Raw genomic sequence first — 15,928 nt, forward strand, 5'->3', positions numbered from 1 at the left:
AAAAATAAAATATTTGATTGAGAAAAGTTTAATAATTCTTTGGAAAGTGATGTAAATGGTGATGGAAGGATTCTGATGACTTAAACACAAGTTTATGCTTGTTTCTGTCCTATAAGTCGTCTGAGTATTTTTCCACTGGGGGATTTAGGAATCTCTTTAGTAAACACCAATCCTCCTCTTAATCGTCTGTAGGGTGCAACTTGTTCTGTAAACAAAAGTACAGTGTCATTTAGAACTAAGAAAGATAAACTGAATTGCCACAAGTTACTGCATGACAGTGTATGTACAGGTATTAAATAAAATTTACAGTTTTTAGTTCACCTGTAGTAAAAGCTCAAGCATCCTCAGGTAGTGTAGATTCAAATTTGTTCAAATTATGACTCCCAAAGTTTTATATAAGTAATAATCTTTTAAAAATCTTCTCAAGAACAGCAAAGCCATGATTTGTCAAATTTATATGGAAGCATCCAGGTAGTTTAGATTCAAATTTGTTCAAATCATGACCCTGGTGGGGGGGATTGGGGCACAATAGGCATTCAAACTTTTATGTAGGAAAAAATCTTCAAAAATCTTCTTCTCAAGAACAGCAAAGATATGATTAATCAAATTAATACAGAAGTATCCTTAGGAAATAAAGATTTTTAAAATTTGTTGAAATCATGCCCCCAGGTAGGGGCCACAATAGGGATTAGTTTTACATGTGAATATGCAGAAAAAAATAGATAAAAGAAAGAAATAGGAAAAATGTTTAAAAAATCTTCTTCTCATGAAGAGCAAGTCATGATTCATAGTGGTTGTATTTATATGGAAGCATCTCTGGGTAGGGTAGATTCAGTTTTATTCAAATCATGGCCCCAGGAGGTGTATTGAGCCACAATACACAATGAAAAGTTTTACATGAAAAAAATCTGATGATGAAGAATAGCAGAGCTAAAGTGACTCAGGAAAAGTGTTGTGGCCAATGGGCCTCTTGTTTTTACTGAGTATATTGTTTCAGCAATTGAATAATTGAAATCAGTTGCTATAAGCAGCACTGACAGTTATTTAAGAATATGGTTACATTGTATATACATGTACATGTATGTCCCTAAAATTATGTGTTTTGAATGCATGCATCATTCAAGAAAATTTTTGTAGATGGACTTTCTTTAAATGAGTTCTCAGACACTTACCATTCACATAGTTGATGAGGGTTTCTTCAGAAACAGGAGAAGAGGGAATGACATATGCCCTGGGGACTTCCCCATAAACCCCTACAGGTTCTCCAATAACTGCTGCTTCCCTTACACTGGGGTGGGACATCAGGATGTTCTCAAGATAGGCTGGAGCAATCTGTTTAAAAAATACTTATCTCTTATATCTTCAATGTGTATTAATTAAAATTCTGAGGAACATGGCACTATTCTCCAATACAGTGAAAACTGTCTAATCTGACACCTGTGCAATCCGTTTCACTGTGAATTCCGACCTTTATGTTGATTCCCATTTTACTATTTCCCATGTTCTTAACATTGTGCAATTTACCCTGACTATTCCGACACAAAATTTGCCTCCCAATGAATGTTGAAATAGACAGGATTCACTGTGTTCGCAAATTTTAAGACTAAAGAATAAATCTGCAGAAGTCTTGGTAAATCTTGACAATGTGGAGAGTACCTGATATCCTTTGTATTTGATGATATCTTTTATCCTGTCAACAACAAAGTAATTTCCATCTTTGTCAAAGTATCCAATATCACCTATGGTAAGCAAACAAGTTTTGAGAAATGAAGCAAACAAATTTAGAAAATTGCTATTCCCTGAAATTGTATGTGAATAAAAATGGTATGCTTACCAGTTTTAAACCAACCATCAGTCGTGATGACTTCCTGTGTAGATTGAGATTGTCCTAAGTAACCTTTCATGACCTGTGGTCCTTTGACCCAAATTTCCCCATGTTCCCCAGGTTTGGTAAGATCATCCCCTGAGTTGGGATCAACAAGCTTCAAACAAAAAAAAATATTATTAAAGTCACAAGTAAAATTTATTTTGATAGCTTATTTACTCAGTAAGGATATAGCTGTAAGCAGTTTTTATGCATGAATACAATTTTTTTTTCAAAATAATAAAAAAAATCTGATGAGAACCCGTTTAAGGGTGAATTGAAAAAAATGACCGGACACATAATTATCAACCTGCACTAAAGTTACAGGTTATGTAAATAAATTTCTGTGGCATAATGTATAAATAGAACCAAATTGTTGAATAGACCGTTTCTAGTTTACCTCATATACTAAGAGTACGTATTTATCCAATGAAGTAAAATGTCCTATAAAAAGTACTTTTATATTGTAAATCAATTACATGTATTTAGTTAACTTGATGACATTAAAGGGGCATAGGCACGCTTGCTTTTCTGTTTTATTTACAGCTTTCTATTTTTATTTGAAAAATAACTTCAGTTTAATGATTTGAACTAACATGAAAATTCTTCATAGTAGATGACAACGGCATTTATTATAACCTTACACCAAACACCTGTGTTTGTAAACATTGACCCGAGCTCTGCTATTGTTCATGTGTACGTTTTACCGGGTGTGTTCGATTAGCTGATATTAATCACATCACTGACCACAAACTGACAACACTGGTTCGGTGGTTTTGCTTTCTTATATTTCTTTTATTTTTTTTTAAAGAATTTTTTTCGTTATGGTTATAATATCTTTTATTAACACACTTCAGAATTCCCATTTTCCTTGAATTTTTAGAAATATGTCAAGTTCATGAAAGTGCAAGGATGTATGACAATCAAACACGCCTGAATTTTCAGATAAACCTTTTAAGAAATTTTCTAAGCAGGTTTTCTTAATAAATAATATATCTCTCTGAAATCGGTCAATTTTGTGTCCATGGGAATAATTCATGACACCAAGCCATGTTAAAAAAATTTATGCTTTATAACCGTGAACCATTGGACTTCAAATACTGTACAATTTCATTACAAATTGATGTTGATAAAAGCAATAAAAATGCTCTATAATTACCATATCTCTTTACAACAAAATACATTTAAATTGCAGAAAATGCTTGGCATTTTAACATTTACAGTCAATTTACAGAATAGTCCCCCCCCCCCCCTATTTTTAGTGTCCGTGTGCGCCTTGTCTTTTTAACACCACAGATCAGAAAGAAACCCCACAAATAAAAAGTCCAGAAAATTATCATTCTGCTGAAAACCGTTTAAATTCTGTCCATTTTTTTTTCGTTAGGTATATACTTAGCATTTACTATCTTGTATATAATAGGGAAGTAAATTTCTATGAGAATGCTAGAATTATGAAATTAATTCCTTTGAATGATGAAAAGAAGAGAAGAAACTCAATCAAGTTTTAAATTTAATAATTTATATCTCTGGCATAATTCTAATGGAAAAAAATAATTCTCTTGAATATAATTAAATCAGAAAGTCTTGAAGGATGTAGCAATACACGTGTTTTCATTTTTCAAACGTTCTGTTGAAATTCTGAAACATTTTTTATGCATTTGTCTATTTTATTGTTACTTTGGAAATTTAACTAGAATGTATATATAGTATGATGTTATATTTGAAAAAAAATGTCATAAGTTGAATTTTCCCCAAATTTTCAAACTTGCCGGTCATTACTTTTGAATTCACTCCTAATGCTTAGCACTATATTGCAGATGGTTGTAGCATAGGTAGGTGGAACAACGAAATTTCTTACGTTTAGCCCCCCTCCTCCTGAGTCTACAAAGAACTTTGTACCTTTGTCGTGGTTGCAGGAATTGGGCGTCCAATAGATCCATATTGTTTGTTTCCTGGTGGATCAGTCATTACAACAGGACTTGTTTCGGACATTCCATATCCTACAATTACATAACGTAGAATAAACACGTGCGAGGGGTCCGTCAGAGTACTTTTCACTTAATGCAGTTAAAGTACTAGTATTCTGTAAGGTTATGATAAAAATGTGTTGTCGATGGTACCATCAGTTGAATTACTTAAAATAACATTATTGAGGAATATGGGATATACTTATATATTTTATACCTTGCCTAATACCGTCCAATTTTAATCGATGTACCATTTTCTTTGTCAGTTCTTTGCCCAAAGTTGAGGCTCCACTGTATGGGTCTCGAAGACTTGACAAGTCGTATTTATCTACCATAGGATCATTGGCGAGGAAATTTACCACGGGGGGAGCAAGTAGTGAAAATGTCCCCTGTAATTTGACACAGTTCCTGTCAGATCCTTGAATGTAGAGCGTGTTATCTTATCGGTATATACCTTTTCACAATTAATGCTCAAGATTATTTTTCTTTAAAATTTTGAACCACACCTTGTACTTCTCAACGGCATGAAGAAAATCCTCAGGTACAAACTTAGGTAGTATGACGACCGTGGCGCCTTGAGCCAGAGGATTGAGTAAACCGATCATTAGTCCAGCAATGTGAACCATAGGGAGCATCGTAATCACTCGGTCATCTCCAGGAGTTAAGGGTAATACAGTTGGATGCCTGAAATGGTAAATAATAAATATTATCATTGGCGTACCTAGGTAAAACATTTTTAAATAGTGTATTTTTTCGGAACTTGATGAAATAATCCTGCATTGATGTTGAATGAAAGTATCCATGTTCATCTTACTCTCTTTGAATTCTAACACTGAAATGTGTCATTCTTGTGATGATGTGTTTGTGGATTACCTTATTTGACTCAGCTGAGCTGTTAGATTGCCGTGGGTAAGTTCTACACCTTTGGGCAATCCTGTAGTTCCACTGGAAAAGGGCACCAAAGCTACATCGTCATCGCTGACGTCATAATTAAGAAAAGCGGACCTATCGACATGGATTGAACTCGAAAGCATTGTTGAAAGTTTCCCATGGTCGATCTGGAATACGTTCTAAATTGGAATTAAAAAATGTTTTTAACTTTTTAATATTTTCATTTTCATTTAATCCACACTAATTGCATTTTTCAAAGCAGATGTGATTACTTCGCTATTATTAGTCAGTTGTAGTGCCTCTTGACATTTCCTAAAAGTGTCCTCAGTGGCAAATACAAACTTTGCTTTTGAAATCTTTATCTGGTCTGATAACTCAACTAGATAAATGAAGAAAAACAAGCACATTATTTTCATTCAAAATACATGTATCTTAATTTCATTAGTAATGTATTATGTGCAAATTCCGAGTACGTTTGAATATTTAAGGAAAATAAAACCATTCATGTACCAGTTCCATAATGACACTTTGAAGATGCTAATTCAAAACTAGAAATTGAAAGGAAAATGTCACAATATCTAGTGGAAAGGAATGTAATAGGTTTTCTTTAAAAAGTATTACTTAAATTTTAATTAAATCATTACGTGACGTAAGTTGCCCATTCGCTATTGTAACAGCGGCACCAATTCCGGTTGCAGCCAGGAATACGTGGGCGAATTCCATTGTGTTAGATCCACATATACACACGACGTCACCGCTTCTTATACCCACCCTCCGGAAGAAATCTGCATATCTTATGACGTCATTTTCCAATTCACAAAATGATATAGTTTCACCTGATTTTCCGTCAATCTAAATAAAGAAAAATAAATAAAAACCAATAACTGTTTATGTCTGATATGGAAGGTAAAGACAACAGCTGATATTTGCCGTTTTTCATTAATAAAGTCTCATTAGCAAGTACTATAAACGTGCTTATTTGATAAATTAAAAAAAAATTGAAAAAAAATCAAGCAGTTATATCTAATATACTCCTCTAACACCTCAATGAGGATGTGTGTATCACTGTCCTCATCTACCTTTACCTGTACACTTTAAAGTTCTATTATCTGAACTTAAAAGAAATAAGTTTGAAGTTGCAGTACTAACTCATTTGATGCTCAAGTCTGACTTTCTAGGTAATGTCAGTAACTTATATTTGTTTTGTTAAAAATGTTACTGTGTTAATATGTATAACCACAAATTCTTATTTATTGCTATTTTAACATGCAAATCCATAGGGAACTCCAAAGGTCCTATGGAATATGCAACATTGAAATACAATCCACAATAGCATTTTCCCGCCAAACCCCGTAATTTCCCCCCTTTTTAATATTCCTAGACCCACAGTATACGCTGTTATATTCATGTACATGGAGCAAAAGAAGTGTGATTATTGAACTGACTCTAAAGATCTACTCACCAATGCTGTTTTGTTAGAAAACTGTCCAAAATCTCTCATTATGAGTTCTGCCACATTTGTACAGGGTGTCGTAATTGAAAACCGAGATGTATGCAAACATCGTGTCGGAATTACCTGGTGGTTGAAGTACACATTTTTTGTGCAAAGAAATCGTCTTAGTGTATGTGCCGATTTCATTTTATTTTTACACATCAGAAGTAGTATATTATAGAATAGATAAGGCACTCTCCTATTAAATTATTATCAAGTTTAGCATTATCTGTTATCTACTTTCTGACATAAAGGTTATAGACAACTGCACTCCATTCTCCAAAGCCAAATACATTTGCATATTTTTTGGGAAAAAAAAAATCAAACATACATGTTTTGCATAGATGAATAAATCATTTTATTTGAGAAGAAAAAACATTTAACATTCATTTGTTTAAAAATCTACAATTACTCTATGAGATTAAGAAAATAACTTAAAATCAAAAAAAAAAAAAAAAAAAAAAAAAAAAAAAAAAAAAAAAAAAAAAATTCTTGTGTTTTACTAAGTTCTACCAATTTCATCACAATGAATGAATTTTGTATTTGAAAATTCCATTATTTCTTTATTTAACGGAATGTGGGACATGGAATCATTATAACAACCAGAATGATTAAATCATTTTAATCATTTAAAATCATGAGTTTGTAATTCTGAGGTAAAACCATACATATTCAAAACTTCCAAAGAACATGGAATACATATATACTACACTGTATATACAGGATTGGCTTCAATTACTTCGTAAATGTAATAAAATACTTTCAAATACATTGACAATTTTGCCAATTACTTGCAATATTATAATAACATTGATTTTTAGAAATGTAATATATCAAATACTTTGAAGAATGTAATTAAACATATTTCAATTACTTTAGTTTAATTTTGAAAAAAATATGAAGAACAAATACATTATAATATTAAGTACTTGGTAATTTTATTTGTTATAATAAATAACATCAGATGCCTATGATTTTAGTGTGTTTCATCAACACAAACCTACATATACATGTTTATCAATATTAATCGACTGCCTTTATGAAATTTTATCATAAGCGACTTTCCAAGAGTTAATGAATGAAATATATGGAGATTTTGGAGCATAGCAAACACGGACCTCTAAAACATCAGAGCTGGGATCAGGTGTCGTGGGGGTGAGCATCCCCTGCCGACCGGTCACACCCGCCGAGTGCGCCTTGTCATGATCGGGAAATAACGGAAAAATTCGTCGACAAATCAGTGTAAAAATAATGGCCTTACAATTAGAATGAAAAACGTCAGTCAGCATTTGACTTAATGATAAACTGTATTTGCTGACAAGGTCATTGTATCGACCATAGAACTTACGAAATGACGACTTAAAACGAAATTGCTGATATTCTTGTTTCATCAACTTGTTTGTCAGTAATTTACCTCGTTTTAGAAATTGTTTGTTCGTAGAGCATGCTCTTGCGTATCGAATCAACTGAGAGATATAAACCCCGTATGCAGGTGATGAAGGTATATTGCTGTATAACTAAGGGAAGTTGACGATTGAAAAGTTAAATTCATCACGTTTATCATAAAGTTTGGTTGTAAGATTACCATTAACGTCTTTTTCTAGTAAAATATCCAAATATGAAACAGATGTGTCAGACTCTGTGGTATCTTTTATTTCAAGCTCACTGGGATATATCGTATCGACATAAGAATGGAAATAACCATTGTTAATTGACAATACGTCGTCAATATATTTAAATGTCGAGTTGAAGGCCACAACAAGTGCTTTCTTCTTTTCAAGTATGATTTTGAACAAATTCTGCTTCATATGAATACAAAAATAGGTCTGCTAATAAAGGAGTGCAATTCGTACCCATTGGAATTCCAATAGATTGTTGGAAGACCTCGTCTCCAAAAACCACATAGATATTGTCAATCAGAAACTCAAGCATCTTTTTAATATCAACTTCAGAGTACTTGTGTGTACAATCAGAATGTTTTTTAACAAAAGAATTTTGTAAATGACCAATGACAAGGTAAGTAATTTACGAGTTCCATTTTCATTGAAAAAGCACCTGTCAATGATATCGAAAAGCCTGGATTTTAATTTATCGTGGGGAATGGTTGTATACAAAGTTGAAAAGTCGTAAGTTTTTATGTTGTTGATTTTGGTAAAATTTTGTGATTTCAAATTTTCCAAAAGTTCCTTGGAATTTTTAAGCATCCACATCTGATTCACACCACTTCTAGAATATATTGTTGCAAAGCACTTCTGAAGTTTCTCCTTCACTACTGTTAATATTTTAGTGAGGAGTAAAGAAAGAGGATTGGTAGAACCCGCTATGTATCTTTGTTTGTAAGGATTTTTATGAAGTGTCGGAATCCAATGTAGATATAATAATTCAAATTCATATTGGTTGTTGGGAATATTAAAAATATTCAAAACTGACATATGATTTTGAAGAATTTCCTCCTTAGAAAGGGAGCTATTGGTATAAGTTGGATTACCACTTGTAGAATTAAACCAAAGGTCCTCTAATATACAATTTAAATAATGAGCCATACAAACAGGAAGACAATTTTGTTACCTGGTTTGTCAGCTGGGACCAGTTCATACTGATCGTGTAATCTTTCTAATTCTTTTTTCACTTCTTAACGTAAAATACTCTCAGATTATTTCCTTTGTAGGTAAGCTTAACACCTTAAATTGCAAATGACAATTTTCATATAATAAATAACACTTGTATTATACAATAACTATTTTAGATACTAAATGCATTTATAAAGATCTGTTTAGATTTTTAAAGATGATTCAATAAAGATTTCTTTTTTAAAGTTTATAAATAAATAATAATTATTCTTAAATCATCTCCAATCGCCATATCTTTGGAGTTAAACAAAGCATGGTATATAAGAAAAAAAACTTTGGAGGACTGTTTTGATAGTTTTACAGCTGTGTTGTGAAGGGAGGGCCTTAATGACACATTAACTATATTTCCTATTCTTTAAATTTGATGAATTGTAATGTTTCATGACTCTATCATGGAAGGATATAACCCAATTTTAGATTAAACTTGTATTTATTCAATATGTGCATTACGATTATAAATCAACATATGATTATAAATAAGCAAATACGATACTGAATTCATTTATTAGATTGTAAACACGTTTATGATTTTGAAAACAGAAGGGCTGAGGAAGTTTTAAATGAATAAAAAGAACTGGAAATGAGACTATGGTGGAATTATTGCAGATTCCCTATTAATCAAACAAACAACAGATATTATTTTGCTTGTTTAATTTGGCGCTTCTGGCCGCGGTGGTCAATTTGCTGGGGCTACCACAGGGCTGCCCCACAATCAACAATCAATACAACAAATGTGACGACCCAAATCGGGCGGATCATGCACTGGGTAGGTCACAAGTGCATGAACGTCACCAATTCAATTATAAATCAAGTTCAATCAATAAATCAATAATCAATCAAGTTCAATCAATCAATCATCATTCAATCAATCAATTCAATATCAATCAAGTCAACTGCTTGTCAATTACAAGCCAATGCACAAATTCAAATCCTGAATTTCAATTTACATGTGCAATAGGATAAACAATGGAATGAGCGTAAGAATATGTGTTGCACTCCTCCAGTTGCGTTGAGGTGCGACGGAATACGCAAACACACAGAATTACCACCGCGACATCGGTTGAATTGGACGCTGTATCCAGCAGGCAGTCATCACGGTATACGTAAACACACAGAATTCACCACCTTGACATAGGCTGATGTGGACGCTGGACCAATCAGGCTGTATTTACGCAATGAGCAAACACACAAAATTCACCATCGGCACATAGGCTGATGTAGGTGCTGGACCAAGCAAGCCGTCCCTACGTACAGGAAATACCGAACACACATAATCCACCACCGCGACATAAGCTGTTGTGGAAGCTGGGCGAAGCAGGCAGTCTTCAGCTACAATGACATAACAAAAAGCAGCAGTATTTGTTCTAAAAACAAGAGGAGGGTGGGTGGGTAAAATTTAAAACATTGCCACAATTTAACTCCCAAAATTTTTCCATGACCTTACCGTTTAATCGATTCTTCTAGAAAGGAGGTAGAAAAGAACTTATTCTTAGACTATATACAAATGGACCTAAATTATCCGGAATGGTAGCTTGTGACTAAGGGTGAAAATTTATATTTATCCGAATGCACGTAACTTTTCCGGAATAGATAAATATTACTAGGGTTACTGAAATAAACTCACTTATCCGAGACCAGGCTCGTATAAGTGGTATTATTGCAGATTCCCTATTAATCAAACAAACAACAGATATTATTTTGCTTGTTTAATTTGGCGCTTCTGGCCGCGGTGGTCAATTTGCTGGGGCTACCACAGGGCTGCCCCACAATCAACAATCAATACAACAAATGTGACGACCCAAATCGGGCGGATCATGCACTGGGTAGGTCACAAGTGCATGAACGTCACCAATTCAATTATAAATCAAGTTCAATCAATAAATCAATAATCAATCAAGTTCAATCAATCAATCATCATTCAATCAATCAATTCAATATCAATCAAGTCAACTGCTTGTCAATTACAAGCCAATGCACAAATTCAAATCCTGAATTTCAATTTACATGTGCAATAGGATAAACAATGGAATGAGCGTAAGAATATGTGTTGCACTCCTCCAGTTGCGTTGAGGTGCGACGGAATACGCCACTTGCAAGGGCCATGAATACTCGTGTCTACCACGAGTAAGCATGGAACTGCAACCGCCACCAATGGGGGTGCCAAGAACCATGGTGACGGCGGCAGTACCTCAACGCAAATGGTCACCGTCGACCAGGGCCTGCCCATTCACCAATACAACTTATAAAACAAGTGACTTATTAGTCAATTACTATTCAATGCATTAAAACAAAATATGAATTTAAATCGTCAACGGTCATTCACCTATTCCGTTATAATTGTTTTATGAAATGTGTTGAAATGCAATTATGGACTTGTGAGAATAAAACAACTCCCCGTTTAATCTAAAATTGTGGATCCTACCTGCACTCTATTCCCTGTCCCGTTGGTTTATTTTATCGTATTACTTACCTACTAGGCTGTTACTCCTGTTACGCATTTTTATGGCTTTTATAAAATTTTAAACTATCTTTGCAAGTATTGGTTATAGTTGTACTAAAAAGTGTGGAGTGTATCAGACCCAAAGAGAACAAAAACGAGATATTTACGTCACCTCTCAACTTAGAATACTTTTAAAACAATATTTGTGTCCTTAACCCCCCCCCCCCCCTCTCATTTCCCCAGCTGCATAAATCATATTCCCTCTTCACAATTTATCAAACAACTATACTCCATAGTAAAATTTAAAAAAAAAAAATAAATCATTGAAATGAAAGAAGTAAAAATATGTGAGCCTTGTAACAACTACTTAATGGATGCCTAAACATGTACATTTTATAGCCAGCGTTTCAAAGCTAAAATAACCCCCCTGCAAGTTGGTGGCAAATGTGCTTTAGCGGTTGCTCCCTAATTGTAGTGAATGAGATTTAAATTTTGTATTCTACAAATAATAAACGTATGGGCATGATATGCCGTATCCAATACTGACTAAACCTGCTCAAAGTTTCCCTGAAAAAAGGATAAACACGGTCACCTTTTATGACTGGTCATGGAAGTACTTGCAACTACATTCGAATCGTTAAACTGTTTTAATTAAAAATAACTGCCAAGACTTATTAATTTAATCATCACCTATTAAATGTTTTAACGTACGACTAATTTTAGTTTTATATAACCTCGTGCCATAAGGGTAGATTAACCTATTGCAAACAAAAGGAAGAATACTTTACATCGCTATTACTTAAAACGTAATGAAACTCTTTTGCGTTGAAGGTAGGAAACGTTGATTAATAGCTGAGGACAATGTGCTATAGCTATTGACTACACTATGAGATCGATCACTGCAGATTTTTAAGGGACATTTATAAGAAAGAAGCCCTGGTGAAATACCTAGCTAAATGTTCGTTGCACCACGCTATGAAATTAAAATGCTAACTCTCTTGTGTTAATTTTTTGTGGATATTTCCCGCTAAGTAGACTATTCTAATAATAAGTTTAATCATTTTCTCTCTGATAAACGTTATTTTGGAAGTCTAAATATTCCGAATACTTTGACTTGCTTTCTGAATTGCAACCATCGGCATTACTTTGTACCTTCGGCATACTTATTGTTCGTATCATTCAATTGTCACTAGCGTAAACAATATATGTAAACAACATGTTATCCCCCGAAAATGAATGGAGACTTATGAGAGTTATAAGTTTCTTGACTTTATTGCAAAACAGCCGCAGTAAGTTATACAATTCGAGGTAATTGCGATACTAAGTGTTCTGAATATTCAAAAAAATATCTGTAAGGGAGTAGTTTTATCTCTGGGAAATTTAGGTATAATCGTGGACCATTGTGTATTACACACAATTATACATGTATTTGGTAATAATTAAACAGAATGATAAAATTAGTCTCAAGGCTTAAATCCCCATTAGACACTGACATAGGTGCGCAATAAAACAGATAAACACAATAAAATATCCGAGAAAACAAATTCTTCAGTACGTTGCAACTCTTTGTCCATGGAAATGTGCGGTGGAAATAACTGGTATACTTGATAAAGCATACTTCTGGGCATATCTTGGATATCCCTTACCAGATTAGCTTAAAATTGAATGTCAGTGTACCTTAAGTAAATGGATCAATATTGTTTTGACAACACATTATTAACTCCTTGGTTTTGACTTTCCTTATATACTAGTAAATTCAATATTGCAATTTCATATCAACCTATTAAATCTTTAAATGATAATAATAATTGATTCATATATAATTTAACTGATTATTTGACAAGCTTTGTTTCCCCGTCTTGTCAAACACATTAGCAGACTATCCATTCAAAGATAGCCTGATAAGCAACATACGGAGCAAGTACTGGGTGCTGCTTATCCTAGTGAGACTCCTGACCAATCACTTTTATTAATCTGCCTATGACAGTGCTCTAATAGCTTAACTAAATATCAGAAAAGTCCATCCGAAGGAGACGAGGAACCAATTTGATTTTGACCATCTTTTTAAAATTACCAGTTTATTTGAAATATGCCCCCCCCTTTCACACAAAGACTCGCTTAACCAAATTATACTTTTCCCTAGAATGTAATCTAATAGCTGCGATTAATTGAAGCTGGATTAGGATCTATATCATTTGCCAATTCCACTTTTATATCTAGTATTAGCACAACTGCAACATTTCCTACTTGTTTCTTTTTTGCAAATCTTTAATTACTGTTCTAATGAATTACTGGGTAAGTGATAAGGTCATGCTTTGATGGAAAGGAATGTTGTGCCCATTGCAGCTGTTGACTCATTGATAAAGCTGTCTTAAAAAAATAAAATTAAAAATGTTGACCTGTTTTTGGTAATGTACCTGAAAATAAATGATCATGGTAACATACATCTGTAATCACTATCAATTACTTAAGGTTTTTTATGTACTTACTGCCTTTTGTACCAATATAATTTGCTCCTTGCTTGTGCCTGAACCCTGCAAATTTGCCTACCTATCCTAATGCATATGAAGAATACTTTTCCACAGCTTTGCTGCGGTTTGACTGCTCATTGTGAGACAAATGCTTGCAAAATTAATAAGAAATGTTTTCATCCTATTTCAATAAACTGTGATTTTGCTTTCATTAGTTGGATTTTTATGCAGAAATTGACCATGTGGACCAAATGAGCTCCCATATGTTGTGTAACATAATATACAAGTTAACTCCTATCCCATTATGTAATAGGAAAATCAGTTCATACAATATCATCCATAAAACCTTACACCTTTTTGTTTTCTTGTTAACATGCTCTATGTAAACAAACAAACAAATGAAATGATACAAGTCTGCAAATAGAGCATAACACTTACACCATTTAATAAACCTCCTCTCAGTACACACAGTACTTTGATTACTTCAAAAAGTGAAAGTGCACAAATTCTCGTGAATGCTTTCTCCGAATTAACGACGATTACAGTTTGTAAAATGCGAATCAATATACCTCCTTCGAGCACGATAAATCTATGTAGAAAACAAACTAAAATCCTTCTAGTAAGCCCGGCTTCTGAGAATATTCCGTGTTTTATAAAATTATCCCCCCCCCCCCCCCCCGTTATAGCTATGATGGACTCGAAGTTTAACATTTCGCTCCTAAAAAAAAAATAACTCAAGTTAAACAATCATTTGACCCCCAAACTGATCTTAATATATTCCTGTTACCTGTAAAGTCTCACAAATTACAATATCGCGTAAAATATTCAATTTACGAAAAAAGTCCAATCAGGCCAATTCCAAAGTCAAACTTCGCCATCGATACGTCTAATTTGCTTTGAAACTACAAACCTCAATAGTTATACTAAAAATCAAACTTATTTGATTTAAAAAATTTAAAACATTGCCACAATTTAACTCCCAAAAATTTTCCATGACCTTACCGTTTAATCGATTCTTCTAGAAAGGAGGTAGAAAAGAACTTATTATTAGACTATATACAAATGGACCTAAATTATCCGGAATGGTAGCTTGTGACTAAGGGTGAAAATTTATATTTATCCGAATGCACGTAACTTTTCCGGAATAGATAAATATTACTAGGGTTACTGAAATAAACTCACTTATCCGAGACCAGGCTCGTATAAGTGGTAATATTTCCCAAATACACTGTACGTACATGTATATTATGTTTCATATCAAGTAATAGAAATGTAATTGAAAAGTAATTGAAATTACATGGTATTTCTCAGTGTAATAAATTAAATTACAATTACAAGTAATTGAAAAAAAAATGGTCAATTACAAATTACTTCCTATTACTTTGAAAAATGTAACAAATTTCACTCAATTACAATTTAGTTTTTTTTTTTCAATTACTCAATTCCTGACAATATAACTTTGAAACTTAAGTAAAGAATCCAAAGCTTAGAGTCAAAACTGTATATATTCAAGAGTGCCAAAGAACACCAAATACATATATATATTTCTAAAACATCCTAAAAGCTTGATGATATCCAAATCAGATAACAGAAAATTTGCGGTACAATTTTTTTCCAAACAGGAGGTCAAACAAGTATACTAACGACTGAAAAGAGACAGCGTGAGAACGGAGCAGACATTTAAACACCTTTTCACAACAATAGTAAATTTAGAATTTTAAATTTCTTCCCTTCAGAACAATGTATTTATTTTCATTATTTTAAAGTTATTACAGTGTGCGCGCTGAGATGAGACCAAATATTGAAGAGGAATTAAGAACATAATAAAGAGAAAAATCAACATGATCATCATGAACATTTCTAAATTACGTGTAGTTTTTATTAAGTTACTTAAAATCATACAAGTTCATATCACACGCTACAAAGGTCTACAACAACCTCGATAATTTCAAATCAATTAATACAATGGAACTTAAATTAGTTTAACATCATTTGGGCATTCACACAAGGTAATTTTTCTATTGATGAACAAAAGACCTCTAACGCAAAAAAAGTTGGATACACATTAGTAGTTTAGATATTGAATGATAATTGAAGACCTACTACATAATTACATTAGTAAAAAAATAGAAATATATGTCAACCTCAAAGTAGTAACGAAGATGCTTAGTTA

General features: G+C 33.1%; 1 protein-coding gene across 1 annotated transcript; it reads right to left on the reverse strand.

Annotated features, from left to right (window-relative positions):
* Window positions 1–56: 56 nt before the first annotated feature.
* On the reverse strand, window positions 57–11,342 carry LOC133178193 (uncharacterized). The gene is made up of 13 exons (XM_061312943.1): window positions 11,315–11,342; window positions 10,043–10,173; window positions 6,185–6,298; window positions 5,367–5,574; window positions 4,995–5,101; window positions 4,705–4,901; window positions 4,338–4,515; window positions 4,049–4,220; window positions 3,764–3,864; window positions 1,835–1,982; window positions 1,657–1,739; window positions 1,173–1,332; window positions 57–205 (listed from the first exon to the last, which is right to left on the reverse strand). Exons 1-13 carry the CDS (start codon window positions 11,340–11,342, stop codon window positions 93–95), a joined length of 1,740 nt encoding a protein of 579 aa, XP_061168927.1. The 3' UTR covers window positions 57–92.
* Window positions 11,343–15,928: the final 4,586 nt, after the last annotated feature.

The sequence above is a fragment of the Saccostrea echinata genome, unplaced genomic scaffold (genome assembly GCF_033153115.1).
Source record: "Saccostrea echinata isolate AGI-Se365-2 ecotype Australia unplaced genomic scaffold, CSIRO_AGI_Sech_v1 ptg000002l, whole genome shotgun sequence".
Lineage (NCBI taxonomy): Eukaryota > Metazoa > Mollusca > Bivalvia > Ostreida > Ostreidae > Saccostrea > Saccostrea echinata.